The 19,256-nt window shown below is 35.6% G+C and overlaps 3 protein-coding genes across 9 annotated transcripts in view; 1 reads left to right on the forward strand and 2 right to left on the reverse strand.

Annotated features, from left to right (window-relative positions):
* Sp1 (transcription factor Sp8) overlaps positions 1-5,223 on the reverse strand; it is a 79,008-nt gene extending 73,785 nt beyond the window's left edge. The window contains exon 1 of the mRNA XM_067351335.1: positions 3,745-5,223. The gene's annotated coding sequence lies outside the window, so the exon portion shown is untranslated. The remainder of the gene's footprint in view (positions 1-3,744) is intronic.
* LOC105672946 (uncharacterized) overlaps positions 1-11,133 on the forward strand; it is a 137,955-nt gene extending 126,822 nt beyond the window's left edge. For all 5 annotated transcript variants that reach the window (XM_067351744.1, XM_067351739.1, XM_067351749.1 and 2 more), the window contains one exon: positions 7,202-11,133. In XM_067351744.1, coding sequence (XP_067207845.1) covers positions 7,202-7,261 — 60 coding nt within the window. In that variant the 3' untranslated portion in view covers positions 7,262-11,133. The remainder of the gene's footprint in view (positions 1-7,201) is intronic.
* Positions 11,134-15,668: 4,535 nt separating this feature from the next.
* Positions 15,669-18,237, reverse strand: LOC105672921 (uncharacterized). Of its 3 annotated transcripts, none has more exons than XM_012368208.2 (3): positions 18,046-18,237; positions 17,213-17,343; positions 15,669-16,967 (listed from the first exon to the last, which is right to left on the reverse strand). In XM_012368208.2, exon 3 carries the CDS (start codon positions 16,931-16,933, stop codon positions 16,022-16,024), a length of 912 nt encoding a protein of 303 aa, XP_012223631.1. In that variant the 5' UTR covers positions 16,934-16,967; positions 17,213-17,343; positions 18,046-18,237; the 3' UTR covers positions 15,669-16,021. The 3 variants fall into 3 exon arrangements, with proteins under 3 accessions (XP_012223631.1, XP_012223623.1, XP_067207712.1); XM_012368200.2 differs by having other exon boundaries at positions 18,042-18,237; XM_067351611.1 differs by lacking the exon at positions 18,046-18,237 and having other exon boundaries at positions 17,213-17,408.
* Between the last annotated feature and the right edge of the window lie 1,019 nt (positions 18,238-19,256).

Raw genomic sequence — 19,256 nt, forward strand, 5'->3', positions numbered from 1 at the left:
GACGAGCGTAAAGTGTACGAATCGCCGCGTAACTCATGGACCGGTAGTGTGATGGCGACGATGCAGTGCCCCTTCGTGGCCTCGAGGGTCGCTGATCCCACAATTAACATAATGAGGCAGAAAACGTAGATATTAGCGCGAGGTTAGTTAATAGTGCACTTATCTGGAGAATGTAAATAGTCAGTGGTCGCGGTAGCTTTCGTGTTTCGCCGCGGTGGTGCGACTATCCCTCGCCTTCTGCGTAATTCACGTCTCTCTCGTATCTTCCGTTCTTCCCCACCCTCGGCACGCCGCTACGTCGTAAGAAATCTCGTAAATCAAAAGTGACAGAATCAAATTCTCGTTTGCATAATCCGGTCGTTTTATTCCACGCGCGTGCCCCGATCGATTCGCCGATACGGAGGCTTACATACCTCTAAACAAATTATTAATCAACGTTATCATCGGATATTTTCAAAATTTCAACGTCCCGTCGATGTTAACGCGCAATCGATGCGGTCGATAATCCTAGATCAATATAACCTTTCGATTAAAAAAATGCTCCAGCGAGAACGTAATAAAAAATGATGATGTAAAGAACAAAAAATCAAAATATAATAAAATGCAGCAAGAATTCACGAAGAAGGATATATCAGCGGTCGGTGATGGCATTTTAATTAGAATTGCTATCATTCTTTATGAATTGTAGTTGAAGAAAAGGATGATTCAAGTTCGGAAAATAAATTAATACGTGCTATTACCAATGCTGATTGCAGAGTAAATTAATTTTTTGTCGATACGTGTAATACGACTGTAACGAGAAACGTGACTGCGTTTTCAATGATATATTTTCCATTTTGCTGCTGCTCGGCGCGAATTTCCTTCTTGTTTATCTCCTTGTATCACTCATTTTGTATTCTTTCTTGCGTATTCGTTCTTCAGTTCCAGCGTCGTTACGTCGTTACACCGCGTCTCGTCCATTCGCATGCACCCGGCGCATCTCTCCGCGCGCGTCCGATGGTATCGCCATAATCTGCAACAGCTGCAACGGCGCGCGTTCTCGCGGTTCGAAAACCATCTTATCCGTTGCACCCTGATTTCTAGGCCTCCTTCTGCTGCGACTCCTCGTGCGCTCGCAAATGGCCGGTGGCAAATTGCAGGTGCAAAGTTCACGATGGGGGAAACCACTAATGAGAGAGTGGGAATATCGAGCGCGACACGGGGCATACGTGGGTTTTTAGAAGGACAGGTTAATTATCCGCCGACCGCAGTTGTGTGCATTGCTTTTCGCAGACTGTCGTGCGTCCGTAGTCTCTGACTTGTCTTTGACAACATCAATTTGTCGCCGTCGCGTCGTAAAAATTTTTTTGCAACACAAAGATGTCGAACTAGCCATTCTCTCTTCTCCTTATAACCGAAACCATAACTGCTCGATGGCGCCTCTCACTAGCCATAAATTAATTAAACTGGCGCGGAGGTGTGCGGACGGCTGTCAGTGCGGCGTTCTTCATCTTCTGACTATCGCTCGAACCGCTCCGCTCCGCTTCGATCGGGTAGCCTAAACTCGAGCGGCTACGGCTCGTTTCATAATTCTCAAGAGGGCGGTCCGCATCCTTTGATACATAGAGGTCTTCGCCAAAGTATCATAGTTCTCACATCTATTCTTGCGGATGATTTTTCCGTGTTTTACAAAGAGGCGTCTGACAATATAATTGCTTTATATAGAGCAGCAATAATAGCGTACAGAAGTTTGTGGTATAGCTTATGTAATTTCTTCGACACTGTATCGTGCCACTAATTATACCTTGAACGGGTGCTAATCGCTTCCAAGTACGTATGTACATCGTTATTATAATTATCGCTGTGTGGTCTATGGGAATTTACCGCGTAAAAACGTAAAACTCGTCTCTACATATTTATTGGAAATGATTTTAATATAATAAATATAAAATTAACAGAAATAAAAAAACATTACATAGTATATGCATCTCGTGGTTATCTCTCTCTCTCTCTCTCTCTCTCTCAGAAGTGGACGCGTAAAGTGAATAGAACAGAGTTTTGTCTTTTGAGAACAAATATTTGTTATGATAGAAATATTTGACTTTTAAGATTGTTACCCTCTTGAGGAGAGACTATTGTTTATAGTCCTCATCTTTTGCGCTATTATAAATGCAAACGCAGATAGACAGATGAATTTTTATCGCGTTTGCAGACTGACTTAGGAACGGCTTGTACGTCGACGCATAGTTTCTAGCATAAATCGCTCTTCGGCCGACGTATGGCAGGGGGGCGTGAACGGGGCGTAGCAACATAGTAACTTTTATTACATTGGCTGGCAACTAGTGAACTGTGTGCCCTCGCCGAGTTCTCCGGAGGACCGAATGCGTTAAAACTTTGCAGAGCTCGTCGCGGTCGCTTATCGATTCCATTCCATCTTGTAAGATGTTGATCCTGATTGTGAGACAAGCGCGAAGAACAAAGACATCTGATGGAGAGTGTTAGTATCGCTATTGTAAAACGACTTTAAATAAGCTATAAGTGCTGGAAAAAAAAAATAGAAAGTTGAACGATAGTCTAAAATAAAACGCATCTACGTCTTGAAAGTTTCCCTCGTTGTAGATAATGGCGGTCGGTTCGATTTAATGGAGAAAAGAGCGAGGTGAGTAAACGAGGTAGTCGATACGCTTGCGACGAATGTTCCATTCCCATTGTTGTTTCGCCGTGTGCAGGTCACTTCTACGACGAAAGATCGATCGAGTGGCATGGATGGTTGGACAGCGAGTGTGCGTTGTTTTCGCACGAGCTCTCCTCGTCGCGCTTAACTAGAGGTGGCCTCGCGATAGGGGAAGACCGGATGCGGTAAAGGGACGGTCACTCGCCAACATTAATTTCTGACGACACGCCGCGCAATTTCTTCTTGTGCTATCAATTGCACACGATCAAGCTGTGGTGGAAGTGTGTACATCAACGCATATCATGTTTTCAAAAATTATTTAACATACTTAGGTATGTACGAGTTGTATTAGGAGGAATACAGGGTAGAAAGTGTTAAGTTGCGATTCGACTATTCCACCTTATGAATGACGAATTCTCATGAAAAAGAAACAAGGTTGAAAACAATCTTAGGAAGTCATAACGGGATCGGAATCATTGCTGAGATTCTCACAAAGTAAGAAAACAATGAAGGCGGCGGCAGGAATTTGTTTCCTCATAAAGCTCATATCGGAATGAAAATGTTGGCGGAATTCTTGTTAGATGAGAAAGGAAAGATGCGAAATTCAAAACAATCTCCGTTGCGCATTGTTAAATTCGAAGCCTCGTTTAAGACGATCGTAATTAGATGCTCGTAATATTATTAAGATGATCATCGGAAATGACGATGTTAGAATGTGATTTTGCGATCACGAAATCTTGAGGAAATTAAAACGATTTTAAAGGTGACCGTGGGATTTTCGTAAAATAACAAGGAAACATGGTCGTCAAATTCTGATTATCTTAAGATGGCGCAACAAATTGTGGCGAAATTCTCGTAAAAGCAACATTTTACTAAAGCGCTCGTCAAAATGATACGATAAAAAACTTATAGCCGTGTAAATTGAAACAATGTTCACGCTTCTAGAAATACGATTATAAATGCGATTAAAAGAAGTATATTAAATGAAATTGTTTATCGTGTAAGTAAAATTAGCAGCGATGATCGAATTATCGTAATGAGAAAATTCCACGATCGAAATGGATGCACAAGATTCGAGAAGTGAGACTCACGTTTATACTGCTGAGGGGAGTCGGGCTGACACCCCTGCGGCCGCTGCCGCCGCCGCTGCTGACTTCCGCGTCCAGCTTGCCGATTTGCCTAATCGTTGCGTTGCGGATGATCCCGGACTCGAGTCGGTCCTACGTCGGAGTCGATGGAACCGCTCGAGCGATCCTGAAAACGCGCGAAATCACGCGAAAGATGTGGTGCGCGCACGTCGACCGTACGCAACGTTCGCCAGTGTGAAGACACCTAGCGATCTCCTTGGTGTCAGAAGGACGTAACTTGGATCACGACTCCATCTCTCGAGTGTTCAAACGTATCTCTCGGTGGAGATTTCTTCTCGCTATCGCGATACTGTCTCTCTCTCTTTCCCTCTCTCTTTTTCTCTCTCTTTCTCTTTTGAAAAGCGCTCGTTAAATCGTTTAAAACGTCGAATGTAATAATTTCAGTAAACAAAAACTGGTAAACGCAGCTACACGTCAATGTTGCATGCGCATCGTGTGGGGCTTTGGTTCAAGCAGCCGGCTACGTTCATCGCGACGAGCGCACTGGCTGAATGGCACTCGTAAAACGTATACACAATATTCGCGGACGCTCATCGGGGCATAGAGCGTCGACGTGCGGCACTCGGCGCGATCGGCCGAAGCCGCGAGCAGCATGTCAACCGATGTCTCGCTCCAACGTGAGCGAGGATGCAATCGCAAAGCATTCGCGAAACGCAAACGTTAATTTTCACGGACACCACCGCGACAGGTGACACGATACTCTCTCCTCTTTTCGCCGGCTTCGTCGGTCAACGTCGGTCGGGCGACGTAACGCCGGCGACGACGCATCCGTCCCACTGTGGTTCCTCTCGCGTGGATACTACCTGCTTTGCTGATAAGAGAAGCATTCGCGGATGATACGCGCGTGATTATAGTGGTAACGGCGGCGACGACGACGACGACGACGACGACGACGACGACGACGACGACGGCGACGGTGACGGTGACAATGATGAAGGCGATAACCGCGACGAAGGCGAGTCGGCGTGCTGCTCGTTCGCCTTAAGGGCCGTTGGTCGCAGACGCATGCTCGCGGCACGTCTTAGCCTCTCGCACTGACCGCACGTAACACGTAAGAGAGAGGTGCGTACTGTACTTGTGTGTCTACCCCCTCCTGCTGTCTTTCTCTCTCTTTCTCGCTCGTCGCTCCTCCGCGGCTTCCTTCCCTCCCGTCGTGCGCTCTGCGCTCGCCCTCTGCGTGAGCACTATTTCCCCCTATCTCTCTCCCGCTCTCTCCTCGTCACTTTCTCGTCAATTACCACGCGCGCGAAAGACGGCCAAGAGAGGAGAAGAGTTCCAACTCGCGTCGGGCCCTCTTTGAATCTGCTTTCGCGCCGGCTTCTCGCCGAGTATCCTCGGTAACTCCTCGGTAGGGAACGTTGAACGCGAGTCCGGAATTGCCGTGGCGCCACCCCTCCTTCCCTCCCGGCCCCTCTATTCTCTTCTTCCACCTCGTCGTCCTCCTCCGAGTGAGTGAGCGAGTGAATGCCGCCGCGCAACCACGGGGGCTACCTCCTCTCCTCGCAGCGCGGCGCCGCGCGTCCCACCCCGTTTTTCCCTATAATTTGCTCGGACTTTTTTTTCCTTTACACCATTTTCGTATCTCCTCTCCGCCCCGCTGCTCCCGTCGCAACTCCCCCGCTGCTGCAACCCCCTTTCCGTCTGTCCGACCTCCCTCCTCAACCACTGTTCATCCTCCGCAATGTCTCTCTTTCTCTCTGTCTCTGCCTGCGTTACGGCCACCGCCACTGCCACCGTCACTGCCTCTCTGCCTCTGTTCGCCTGCGTGTACCTCTTCCTCTTGGTGCCAGCCATGAATCCTCGATCGAGCCGAGGGGCCAGGGGGTTGCACGGTGCGCCGCCCCTTTAATAGCGCTACGTCGACCTCTTCCATTCACCGTGTCTCCATCTGCCAGCAGCAGGATGAATAAGACGCGTGCTGGAGTCGCGGTGCTGAATGCGATCGTATTGTTACCCTGAATAAACAAGACTGAAAGGTGTCGCAAAGAGGTTGCATTCATGTATGCTTTATCGGTTTTCATCAGTCTGAAGGAAAGTTTGGAATTACTATTTCGTCGATTTTATGAAAACATAATTTCTCAAAATGAGATTAAAAATAGATGAGATTTTTCAGGTGATAGTATAAAATCAATAAAACTTGTATTATCATATATGAGGGTTTGCTTCACGTGAAAGTCTACCTGCGATCCAAATCGGAACATCTGCCAGACGGCGTATAGAACTCTTTAGAGCGTCTATCTTCCCAGTTGATACTTCCTTCGGGCCGGACGGATTGTCTATAATATCCAATGACAGAAAGGTGTCAAGAAAAAACCCAATATATGCACATCGGGAGAACATTTGTATATAATTTATTTATACGAATTTTTTGACGGTGCAACGTTCCTTTCTCGCTTTATAATATGAAAAGCTCTACTTATGAAACTATTGAAAATGGTTCTTTCAAAATCTAAAGCGTGCAAATAGAAAAATAAAAGTCGTCAAAGTCGAAATAAACACACGCATTGTAAGAAAAATCTTTTAATTTAAATAATATTTTTTTCAAAAACGTTATATAATTTTTATATTCATAAAATATACATATATAGAATGTCCCCGAATTGATAGTAAAACTGAAAACCACTGATTCTATATGCAAATACAAGGCGAAAGAAAAGAATAAGATTTTATCATACTCGTCACAAGTTCAGGGATATCTAATACGTGTGTATAAGTTTTTAGAAGCTATACTTTATTCTTTTGGAGTTAAAAGTTGGAAGAAAAAATATGTATATATAATTGTGTATATTATGCACATAATATGAGATATGGATTAATATCAATATTACTCAAATCTAAGCATTAAAGTGTTTTTTATTATTGATTATTATTGATTCTTACGATTCTTGCGATGTTTTGTTACTTGACACATCGGCATCATTCGCTATCAGTGCTGCTAGGGCTTCGTGGGATTTATTACTAGTAATCGGTTGATGTTGATTGTTGAATGTGAGTGGAAAGATATGTGAGTGTGGTTCGTGAGGAATATTTTTTGGAATCTGGCTAGGGTAGATGACTGCATTAGAACTGATGGTTTTAGAGTTTGAAATAAAATGACCTGGTGGAAGTTGTGCTGTTCCATGAAGCATTCCAGTATTTTGTCGCGTATAATGCTTGTGTTCCATTTCTTTGTTATTTTTCTTCATTATTACTACATTTGTAGATATGCAATTTTATTGGATATTATTTTATTGATTGATTAGGATTACTTCTTGGCTTTTTAGTTTTTACAAACTAATATGTATTTATTATGTGATTATTAATTTTTTGTTATGATGTTTGTTATAATTATCACTTAAATGACATACGTACTTTTTGTTTTTTACATATTTACTATTCTGTTTTTTTTATCATTTTTCAGGACGACGAACATCTCAACGTTTTGCATTTTCGATGGCTCAGACGACATCTCTATTATTAAATACGAAATTCAAATACAGACCTGACCTGCTTGATAAATGCAATGTATCTCTCTTGGAAAGAGAGATTGTCTATAATATCGAGTGACAGAAAGAAATCAAGAAAAACTTCGATATTTGTACATCGGGAGAACGTTTTTATATTATCTATGTATATGAATTTTTTGACAGTACACCTTTCTTTCTCACTTCATAATATGAAAAATACTACTTATAAAGCTATTAAAAATGGTTCTTTTTAAATCTGAAGCCTATAAATAGAAGAATAGAAGATGTCAATATCGAAATAAACGCACGCAGTTTAGAAAAATCTTTTAATAAGATAATATTATTTCAAAAATGTTATGTGTAATTTTTATATTCATAAAATATACATATATAGAATGTCCCCGAATTGATAGTAAAATTGAAAAGCCATTGATTCTATATGCAAATACAAGGCGACAGTAAAGAATAAGATTTTATCTTACCCGTCATAAGTTGAGGTATATCTAATACGCATAATTTTTCAAAAGCTATACTGCATTTTTTTGGAGTTAAAAGTTGAAGGAAAAAATATGTATACATAGTTGTGTATATTATGCACATATTATAAGATATGGATTAATATCAATATTACTCAAATCTAATGTATTAAAGTGTTTTTTTATTATTGTGAAGGCAACTACTATCAAATGGATCATTGATCAATTTTTAATAACCGACATATCTCTATGAATATAACATTCGAGAATATTTTAATTTGTGAATTTTAAATGTGAAAAATCAACAGCATTTTTTTATTTGCTTTATTTTTATTTAATTTACTCTGTACAACTTATTTATACTTTATACGACGCTATCTATCTATACATTTCTGCAAGAATATTTCCATTGTCAAATCCAAAATTTGAAAATTTGTCTGCATGCTATTATCTTTTTCATGATCCTTTGTGCATATTATGCTTACGTTCTTCGTGTTTTTTCAAACTACCTTTTGTCGAATACTTTTTAAAACATATTTTGCACTTATGTACCTCACCGCCAGTATGCAAGCGGTGGTGAAATTTCAGATTGCACTTCTGACTGAATTTTTTACCGCAGTTCTCCCATGTGCAGTCGTATGGTTTTTCACCGGTATGAGACCTCATATGTGTTTTCAATTTGTACTTCGTACGAAATGACTTTTGACACTTTTTTACAGGACACTTAAATTTATGTTTACTATTACTTGTATGTTTAATTTTACTGTTACACAAAATGTCATTGCAATTAGAAGTGCAGTCACATTTCCTGATGCATTCAGCATCCGTTTTATCATCTTTGTTTACGGATGTGGAAGGTAAAACTGTCGAAGGTGTCATTGACATTGAGTCTGTTTCTGATACGTCAGAATTTAACTCTATTAAAGTCTGCGGCTGATTGTGAGTTGGTACAAGTTGTTTGATTGACGCAATTTCATGAGTTTTATGATTCTGCGATACATTTTTACTTGACACATCAGTATCATTCGCTATCATTGCAGGTGCTGGTGCTGCAACGGCTTCTTGGGTTTCATTACTAGTTATGGGTTGATGTTGACTGTTGAATGTGTTTGGAAAGATAAGCAAGTGTGGCTCGTGTGCAATGTTTTCCGAAATCTCGCTAGGATAGAGGGTGACATTAATATCGCTGATTGGTGGATATGAGATAAATTGGATAATAGGTATATAGTATGCTGTTTCATAAAGCATTTCGGTATTCTGCAATGTATAATGTCTGTATTCCATTTCTCTGTTAGTATTTTCCATTGGCATCTCGTGTATTAATTGAATTATATTTTTATCTTCGTTGTCAAGCTCATGTTCTGAAGGTGATGACATCGTTAATATCGATTTTCTATTTTGCTATAATGATCTGAAAATGAAAGAACTGTATATTTAATCTTTGACATACAATTTTTATTTTAATTTTAATGTTTATATATGTCATTGGAAAAATTCAACAAAACTATTTTTATTTTACTTGTGCAAGAATTTAGCATACTTCATCTTTTTATTTCATGGTTCTAGCACTGACATTGGGTTCCAAATATTAAGAAATTATTATTTTTTATTTTTTCGATAATAGAACTTAAGAGGCATTCAGCAGATGTCTACCTGTGTAATTGTGAAATCTGTTGGTAATGTTTGTCCTTCCGATTAATCGCAGTCGCGTCAACTGTTTTCGTGACCTGTACATCAGAATTTCTTTTTCACAGTTTTGTTGTAGAGTGTTATTCTGTAATCATATGTTTGGCGGTAATTATTCTAAAGCTAAATGAATTGTTTAATTAGCAATATATGTACATAAATGTCTTTACAATTTACTTTAATTCAATGAATCATGCTTTTTAGAAAGCGGCTAATGGAATGTTAATATAATATCTAAAGCTCTGCAATTGTGTACTTTACATGTGTGTGACTTATATATATTACTATCTACTATTTTAATATTATTACACACTTTTCGACTCCCCGTAACTTTTATTTCCGCGAGAAAAAAAGCAAATTAAAAGTGGCTAAAAAATCTGTATGTGTGAATGTGAATCGCTCTGTACGTATCATAGAAATATAAATACTGAAGTAATTACAACTTTTAAGTAGCACGAATAACTGTGCAAAGTAGCCTATTTAGAATATTTGTTGAAAGTTATTTGATTAGAATTTTGTTCGAGATTGAATGTACAGATCGAATATTCGATGACCAGTTGTAATCGCCGAAATTTCGCGAATATCTGTGTGACATTTTCGAAAAAAAAACGCGAGAATCTGTAACGCTGAAACGACCGAAATCTAGCTGTAATTAGCTGTTTGATTAAATCATAGTATGCATGATAAGCAATCATAAGCTTAGCGGCAATCGCGACTCACTGGGAACGCATATTGTGCATAAATATACAGTGAAATTCTCCGTGATACCACTTATAAACTTGTCTCACACACACGAGGAACTATATATTACTTCAGACACATATTAGATACTTATCTAAAGATTTTAGTAGCTCACTTTATAAGTCGTAAACTTCGATGAATTGTAATCAAAATGTGAACAGAAAATGAACTAAATCCGCGCGCGTTAAATTGTAGTGAAAATTAATTAAAATTTAAGACAAAACTACCAGAACTTTTTCTCTAAACATCACTCATCGACTGCTAGACAGCGTATCATACGTTTAACTGTGCGTTTCTAGACGACAAATTGACGAGGCCTTGATCGTAGGTCACATTTTGTTTATAAGAGTTTGTTGTAAAAGAAATCCAACGAAACACGCTTGTTGCGGTATATTTGAGAGAAATAATGGCATTTATAATTGTTATAAATTTTCTTCAAACCAAAATTTAAAAAATTTATAGAAGAAGGTATCACCATCTCATTTCAATTATCACAAATTCCTGCATTAATCTTTTTGGATCGAGAAAATGTATTTGAAATGTTTTTTGTATTGTACAAATCGCAAAGCATGTGATTGCAGTCTTGATGACGTTAGAATGTTCTTTGAGCGAACCAATTTTTAGCAAAATAAACGTTTTCAAGATAGATATATTGAAATCGTAGAATGCGCATTTATAGCGCATTTATTAGCGGTTTCTTAAAAAGCGAAACGTTTCATTTATACGCCGCTAAGACATGTTTTACAATATAGTGCCGAAAGACTGTTTTGGTAGAAAGAAATTTGTTACGAATACTGTCTACTCGCATCCAGCTGCTTCTCTGTTCTGTTGAGGAACCACTTTTAATTTCTGACCGGCTGCTGTACCGGGAAATTGTGAAACATTTGACGATTTGTAATTAAATGATCAGTCGCTAATCAGAATTTATCATACTTATAGAAATGACATAATACATAATTTACACTACATTTGTAGATATGCAATTTTATTGTATATTATTTTATTGATTGATTAGCGTTACTTTCTGGCTTTTTAGTTTCTACATATTAATATATATGTTATTACGTAATTGTTAATTTTTGGTTATGATATTTTTCATAATCCGCGGTTCACATAGATGACATACGAACATTTTGTTTGCTCACATACTTACTATTCTGTATTTTTCATCATTTTTTAAGATGACGAGCATCACAGCGTTTTGTTGTGACTGCGTTTTCAATGTCTCAGACGACATTTCTGTTACTTAATACAAATTTCAAATACAGACCTGATTTGCTTGATAAATGCAATGAATTTCTGCTGGAAAGAGAGATTGTCTATAATATCGAGTGACAGAAAGAAATCAAGAGAAACCCCGATATCTGTACATTGGGAGAACGTTTTTATATTATCTATGTATATGAATTTTTTGACAGTACAACCTTTCTTTCTCACTTTATAATATGAAAAACACTACTTATGAAACTATTTAAAATGGTTCTTTCAAAATCTGAAACCTACAAATAGAAGAATAGAAGATGTCAATATCGAAATAAACGCACGCAGTTAAGAAAAATCTTTTAATTAAGATAATATTATTTCAAAAATGTTACGTAATTTTTATATTCATAAAATATACATATATAGAATGTCCCCGAATTGATAGTAAAACTAAAAAACCACTGTTTTTATATGCAAATACAAAAAGGCAAAAGTACACAGGCAAAAGTACACAGGCAAAAGTAAAGAATAAGATTTTATCATACCCGTCATAAGTTCAGGGATATCTAATACGCATAATTTTTCAAAAGCTATACTGTATTTTTTTGGAGTTAAAAGTTGGAGGAAAAAATATGTATATATAGTTGTGTATATTATGCACATAATATAAGATATGAATTAAAATCAATATTACTCAAATCTAATGTATTAAAGTGTTTTTTTATTGTTATGAAGACAACTACTATCAAATGGATCATTGATCAATCTTTTAATAACCGACATGTCTCTATGAATATAAGATTCAAGAATATTTTAATTTTTAATTTTAAATGTGAAAAATCAACAGCATTTTTTTATTTGCTTTATTTTTATTCAATTTACTCTGTACAACTTATCTATACTTTATACGACGCTATCTATCTATACATTTCTGCAAGAATATTTCCATTGTCAAATCCAAAATTTGAAAATTTGTCTGGATACTATTATCTTTTTCATGATCCTTTATGCATATTATGCATACTTTTTTCGTGTACTTTTAAATTACCTTTTGTCGAATACTCTTTAAAACATATTTTGCACTCATGTACATCTCCGCCAGTGTGCAAGCGGTAGTGACATTTCAGATTGCCCTTCTGACTGAATTTTTTACCGCAGTTCTCCCATGTGCAGACGTATGGTTTTTCACCGGTATGAGACCTCATATGTGTTTTCAATTTGGACTTCGAATGAAATAACTTTTGACATTTTTTTACAGGACAAATTATGTAAAATTTATGTTTACTATTACTTGAATGTCTAATTTTACTGTTACACAAAGTGTCATTGCAATTAGAAGTGCAGTCACATTTCCTGATGCATTCAGCATCCGTTTTATCATCTTTCTTTACGGATGTGGAAGGTAAAACTGTCGAAGTTGTCATTGACATTGAGTCTGTTTCTAATACGTCAGAATTTAACTCTATTAAAGTCTGCGGCTGATTGTGAGTTGGTACAAGTTGTTTGATTGACGCAATTTCATGAGTTTTATAATTCTGCGATACATTGTTACTTGACACATCAGTATCATTGGCTATCATCGCAGGTGCTGGTGCTGCAACGGCTTCTTGGGTTTCATTACTAGTTATGGGTTGATGTTGACTGTTGAATGTGTTTGGAAAGATAAGCAAGTGTGGCTCGTGTGCAATGTTTTCCGAAATCTCGCTAGGATAGAGGGTGACATTAATATCGCTGATTGGTGGATATGAGATAAATTGGATAATAGGTATATAGTATGCTGTTTCATAAAGCATTTCGGTATTCTGCAATGTATAATGTCTGTATTCCATTTCTCTGTTAGTATTTTCCATTGGCATCTCGTGTATTAATTGAATTATATATATATATAATTATATATATCGTGTATATATTGAATTATTCTGTAATCATATGTTTGGCGGTGATTATTCTATAACTAAATGAATTTTTTTATTGGCAATATATGTACATAAATGCTCTTACAATTTACTTTAATTTAATGAATCATGCTTTTTAGAAAGCGGCTAATGGAATGTTAATATAATATCTAAAGCTCTGCAATTGTGTACTTTACATGTGTGTGACTTATATATATTACTATCTACTATTTTAATATTATTACACACTTTTCGACTTCCCGTAACTTTTATTTCCGCGAGAAAAAAAGCAAATTAAAAGTGGCTAAAAAATCTGTATGTGTGAATGTGAATCGCTCTGTACGTATTGTAGAAATATAAATACTGAAGTAATTACAACTTTTAAGTAGCATGAATAACTGTGCAAAGTAGCCTGTTTAGAATATCTGTTAAAAGTTATTTAATTAGAATTTTGTTCAAGATCGAATGTACAGATCGGGTATTTGCTGTCCAGTTGTAGTTGCCGAAATTTCGCGAATATTTGTGCGACGGTTTTGAAAAGAAAGCTAGAACTTAAATCGCGGAAATAACAGAAATTCAGTTATAACAAGCTGATTGATTAAATTATAGTTTGCAATTATAAGCATAGTGGAAAGCGCAATGTAGTTGGGACGCTTACACACACACATTTCTCACACACGCGAGAAACCACATATTACATTCAATACATATTCGATACGTACGTACGTTAAGTAGTATATTTTATTAGTCGTAAACTCCAATGAATTAAAACCAAAATTTGAGCCATGATTGAATCAAATCCACGCACGTTAAACTATAGAGAATATTAATTAAAAATTGGTGATTTCGTTTAAAACTACTTAAACTCTAAACAGCACTCATCGACTGCTACACAGCGTATCATATGTGTAACTGTGCGTTTGTCGACGACTAATGAACAAGGCCTTGATCGTAGGTCACATTTTGTTTATAAGTTTGTTGTAAAAGAAATCCAAGGAAACACGCTCGTTGTCGTATATTTGAGAGAAATAATGACATTTTTATATTTCTTTTAAACTTTCTTCAAACCGAAATTTAAAAAATTTATAGTAGAACGTATCACCATTTCTTTTCAACTATCATAAATTTTTGCATTAATTTTCTTGAATCGAGAAAATATAGATGAAATTTTTTATATATTTGTATAATAGATAGGCATATAACTGCGGTCTTGATGATGTTAGAATGATCTTTGAGCTAACCGATTTCTAGCAAAATAAATGTTTTTAAGTGAAAATTTGAAAATGTGCATTTACAACGCGTTTATTAAGATTTTCTCAAAAAGCGAAATCATGTACTTGTACGGCAATAAAACCTGTTTTACAATAGAGTGCCGAAAGACTGTTATAGTAGAAAAGAAATATGTTACGAATACTTTTCTTCCACATTCGCTTGCTTCTCTGTACTGTTGATGAACCACTTTTAATTTCTGACTGGCTGTAGCGCCGAGGAAATGTAACACGTTTGACGATTTGTAATTCAATGATCAGTCGCTAATCAGAATTTATCACACTTATAAAAATAACATAATACATAATTTAAATATACTACATTTGTAGATATGCAATTTTATTGTATATTATTTTATTGATTGATTAGGATTATTTCTTGGCTTTTTAGTTTTTACAAATGAATATGTATGTTATTATGTAATTATTAATTTTTTGTTATGATGTTTGTTATAATTATCACTTAAATGACATACGTACTTTTTGTTTTTTACATATTTACTATTCTGTTTTTTTCATCATTTTTTAGGATGACGAACATCTTAACGTTTTGCATTTTCGATGGCTCAGACGACATTTCTATTACTTAATACAAAATTCAAATATAGACCTGACCTGCTTGATAAATGCAATGTATCTCTGTTGGAAAGAGAGATTGTCTATAATATCGAGTGACAGAAAGATATCAAGAGAAACCCCGATATCTGTACATCGGGAGAACGTTTTTATATTATCTATGTATATGAATTTTTTGACAGTACAACCTTTTTTTCTCACTTTATAATATGAAAAACACTACTTATAAAACTATTAAAAATGGTTCTTTCTAAATCTGAAGCCTACAAATAGAAAAATAGAAGATGTCAATATCGAAATAAACGCACGCAGTTAAAAAAAATTTTTTAATTTAGATAATTTTATTTCAAAAATGTTATGTAATTTTTATATTCATAAATTATACATATATAGAATGTCCCCGAATTGATAGTAAAATTGAAAAGCCATTGATTCTATGCAAATACAAGGCGACAGTAAAGAATAAGATTTTATCCCATTATAAAAGTAGGGAAATCTAATACGCATAATTTTTCAAAAGCTATACTGTATTTTTTTGGAGTTAAAAGTTGGAGGAAATAATATGTGTATATAGTTGTGTATATTATGCACATAATATAAGATATGGATTAATATCAATATTACTCAAATTTAATGTATTAAAGTGTTTTTTTTTTTATTGTGAAGACAGCTACTATCAAATGGATCATTGATCAATCTTTTAATAACCGACATATCTCTATGAATATAACATTCGAGAATATTTTAATTTTTGATTTTTAAATGTGAAAAATTAACAGCATTTTTTTATTTGCTTTATTTTTATTTAGTTTACTCTGTACAACTTATCAATACTTTATACGATGCTTTCTATACATTTCTGCAAGAATAATTCCATTGTCAAATCCAGAATTTAAATATTTTTTTGGATGCTGTTTTTTTCTTTATTGCTATTTGTACATGTAATGCTTATGTTTTTTGTGTCTCTCCAAATTACTTTTTTTCGAATATTTTCTAAAACATATTTTGCACGTATGTACCTCACCGCCAGTGTGCACGCGTTTGTGACGGTTCAGATCGCTCGTTACACTGAATTTTTTACCGCAGTTCTCCCATGTGCAGACGTATGGTTTTTTACCTGTATGAGACCTCATATGTATTTCCAAGTGTGACTTCCAACGAAATGACTTTTGACATTTTTTTACAGAACACTCAAATTTATGTTTACTATTACTTGAATGTCTAATTTTAATGTTACACAAAGTGTTATTGCAATTAGAAGTGCAGTTACATTTCCTGATGCATTCAGTATCCGTTTTATCATTTTCGTTTACGGATGTAGAAGGTAAAAGTTTCGGAGCTGACATTGACATTGAGTCTCTTTCTGATACGTGAGAATTTAACGTCGTTAAAGTCTGCGTTAAAGTCTGCGGCCTGTTTGGTGCAAGTTGTTTGATTGACGCAGCTTCTTGATTCTTACGATTCTGCGATACTTTGTTACTTGACACATCGGCATCATTCGCTATCAGTGCTTCTACGGTTTCGTGGGATTTATTACTAGTAATCAATTGATGTTGATTGTTGAATGTGAGTGGAAAGATATGTGAGTTTGGTTCGTGAGGAATATTTTTTGGAATCTGGCTAGGGTAGATGACTGCATTAGAACTGCTGATTTTAGAGTTTGAAATAAGATGATCTGGTGTAAGTTGTGCTGTTCCTTGAGGCATTTCGGTATTCTGTTGCGTATAATGCCTGTGTTCCATTTCTTTGTTATTTCTCTTCATTATTATTTCCTGTATTAACTGTTGTATTATCTTTTTACTTATCTGCGACGTTAAATCAAGTACAGAAGATGGCAACATTGTTAATATAAATTGTCTATTTTGTTTTAGTAATCTGTAAATGAAAAAATAGAACATTAAATTTTTGGCATACTTTTTTATTTTTTATTTTAATACTTAAAAATGCCAAAGGGGGAACTCAACAAAACTATTTTTATTTTAGTTGTGCAAAAATCTCGCATATTTTTTTTTTTTATTATTACGTGGCTATAACACTGACATAGGGTTATAAATATTAAAAAATTATTATTTTTTATTTGTTCGCTAATGAAGCTGAAGAGGTAAGCAGCAAATGTCTACCTGTGTAATTGTGAAATCTGTTGGTAATGTTTGCACGTCTGTCCCTCCGGTCAATTGCAGTCCCGTCAACTGTTTTCGTGACTTATACAGCAGAATTTTTTTTTTTTTCAGTGTTGTTGCTGAGTGTTATTCTGTAATTATATGTTTGGCGGTGATTATTGTATATCTAAATGAATTTTTTCATTAGCAATATATGTATATAAATGTTTTTACAATTTACTTTAATTCAATGAATCATACTTTTTAGAAAGCGGCTAATGGAATGTTAATATAATATCTAAAGCTCTGCAATTGTGTATTTTACATTCGTGTTACTTATATATATTACTATCTTCTATTTTAATATTATTACACACATTTCGACTCCCCGTAACTTTTATATCCGCGAGAAAAAAAGGAAATTAAAAGTGGCTGAAAAATCTGTATGTGTGAATGTGAATCGCTCTGTACGTATTGTAGAAATATAAATACTGAAGTAATTACAACTTTTAAGTAGCATGAATAACTGTGCAAAGTAGCCTGCTTAGAATATCCGTTAAAAGTTATTTAATTAGAATTTTGTTCGAGATCGAATGTACAGATCGAGTATTCGCTGTCCAGTTGTAGTTGCCGAAATTTCGCGAATATTTGTGCGACGGTTTTGGAAAGAAAGCTAGAATTTAAATCGCGGAAATGACAGAAATTCAGTTATAACAAGTTGATTGATTAAATTATAGTTTGCAATTATAAGCATAGTGGAAAGCGCAATGTAGTTGGGACGCTTACACACACACATTCCTCACACACGCAAGAAACTATATATTACATTCAATACACATTCGATACGTACGTACGTTAAGTAGTATATTTTATTAGTCGTAAACTCCAATGAATTAAAACCAAAATTTGAGCCAAGATTGAATCAAATCCACGCACGTTAAACTATAGAGAATATTAATTAAAAATTGGTGATTTCGTTTAAAACTACTTAAACTCTAAACAGCACTCATCGACTGCTACACAGCGTATCATATGTGTAACTGTGCGTTTGTCGACGACTAATGAACAAGGCCTTGATCGTAGGTCACATTTTGTTTATAAGTTTGTTGTAAAAGAAATCTAAGGAAACACGCTCGTTGTCGTATATTTGAGAGAAATAATGACATTTTTATATTTCTTTTAAACTTTCTTCAAACCGAAATTTAAAAAATTTATAGTAGAACGTATCACCATTCCTTTTCAACTATCATAAATTTTTGCATTAATCTTCTTGAATCGAGAAAATATAGATGGAACTTTTTATATATTTGTATAATACATAGTCATATAACTGCGGTCTTGATGATGTCAGAATGATCTTTGAGCTAACCGATTTCTAGCAAAATAAATGTTTTTATGGTATGTGAAAATTTTAAAATGTGCTTTTACTGTGCGTTTTTTGGGGTTTTCTCAAGAAGCGAAATCATGTACTTGTACGGCAATAAGAATTGTTTTACTATAGAGTGCCGAAAAACTGTTATAGTAGAAAAGAAATACGTTACTAATACTTTTTTATCCGCCTGTTCCTCTGTCCTGTTGATGACCAACTTTTAATTTCTGATTGGCTGCAGCGCCGAGGAAATGTAACACGTTTGACGATTTGTAATTAAATGATCAGTCGCTAATCAGAATTTATCACACTTATAGAACTGACATAAAACATAATTTAGATATACTGCATTTGTAGATATGCAATTTTATTAGATATTATTTTATTGATTGATTAAGGTTACTTCCTGGCTTTTTAGTTTATACAAATTAATACGTATGTTATTACGTAATTGTTAATTTTTGGTTATGTTATTTTTCATAATCCGCGGATCACATAGATGATATACGTACATGTTGTTTGCTCACATACTATATCGGCATTCTCTCTCCATTGTCTGTTTTCTTCATTATTTTTTATAATGGCGAGCATCTCCACGCTTTGTTGCGACTGCATTTCTAATGTCTCAAACGACATTTTTTTTATCTAACACAAATATCAGATACTGACTTGATCTGCTCGATAAATGTAATGTAT

This window comes from Linepithema humile, chromosome 1 (assembly GCF_040581485.1).
Source record: "Linepithema humile isolate Giens D197 chromosome 1, Lhum_UNIL_v1.0, whole genome shotgun sequence".
NCBI lineage: Eukaryota > Metazoa > Arthropoda > Insecta > Hymenoptera > Formicidae > Linepithema > Linepithema humile.

Coding starts and splice junctions, on each gene's coding strand:
- LOC105672921 (XM_012368208.2), bottom strand. CDS start 16,933: ATGTTGCCATCTTCTGTACTTGATTTAACGTCGCAGATAAGTAAAAAG.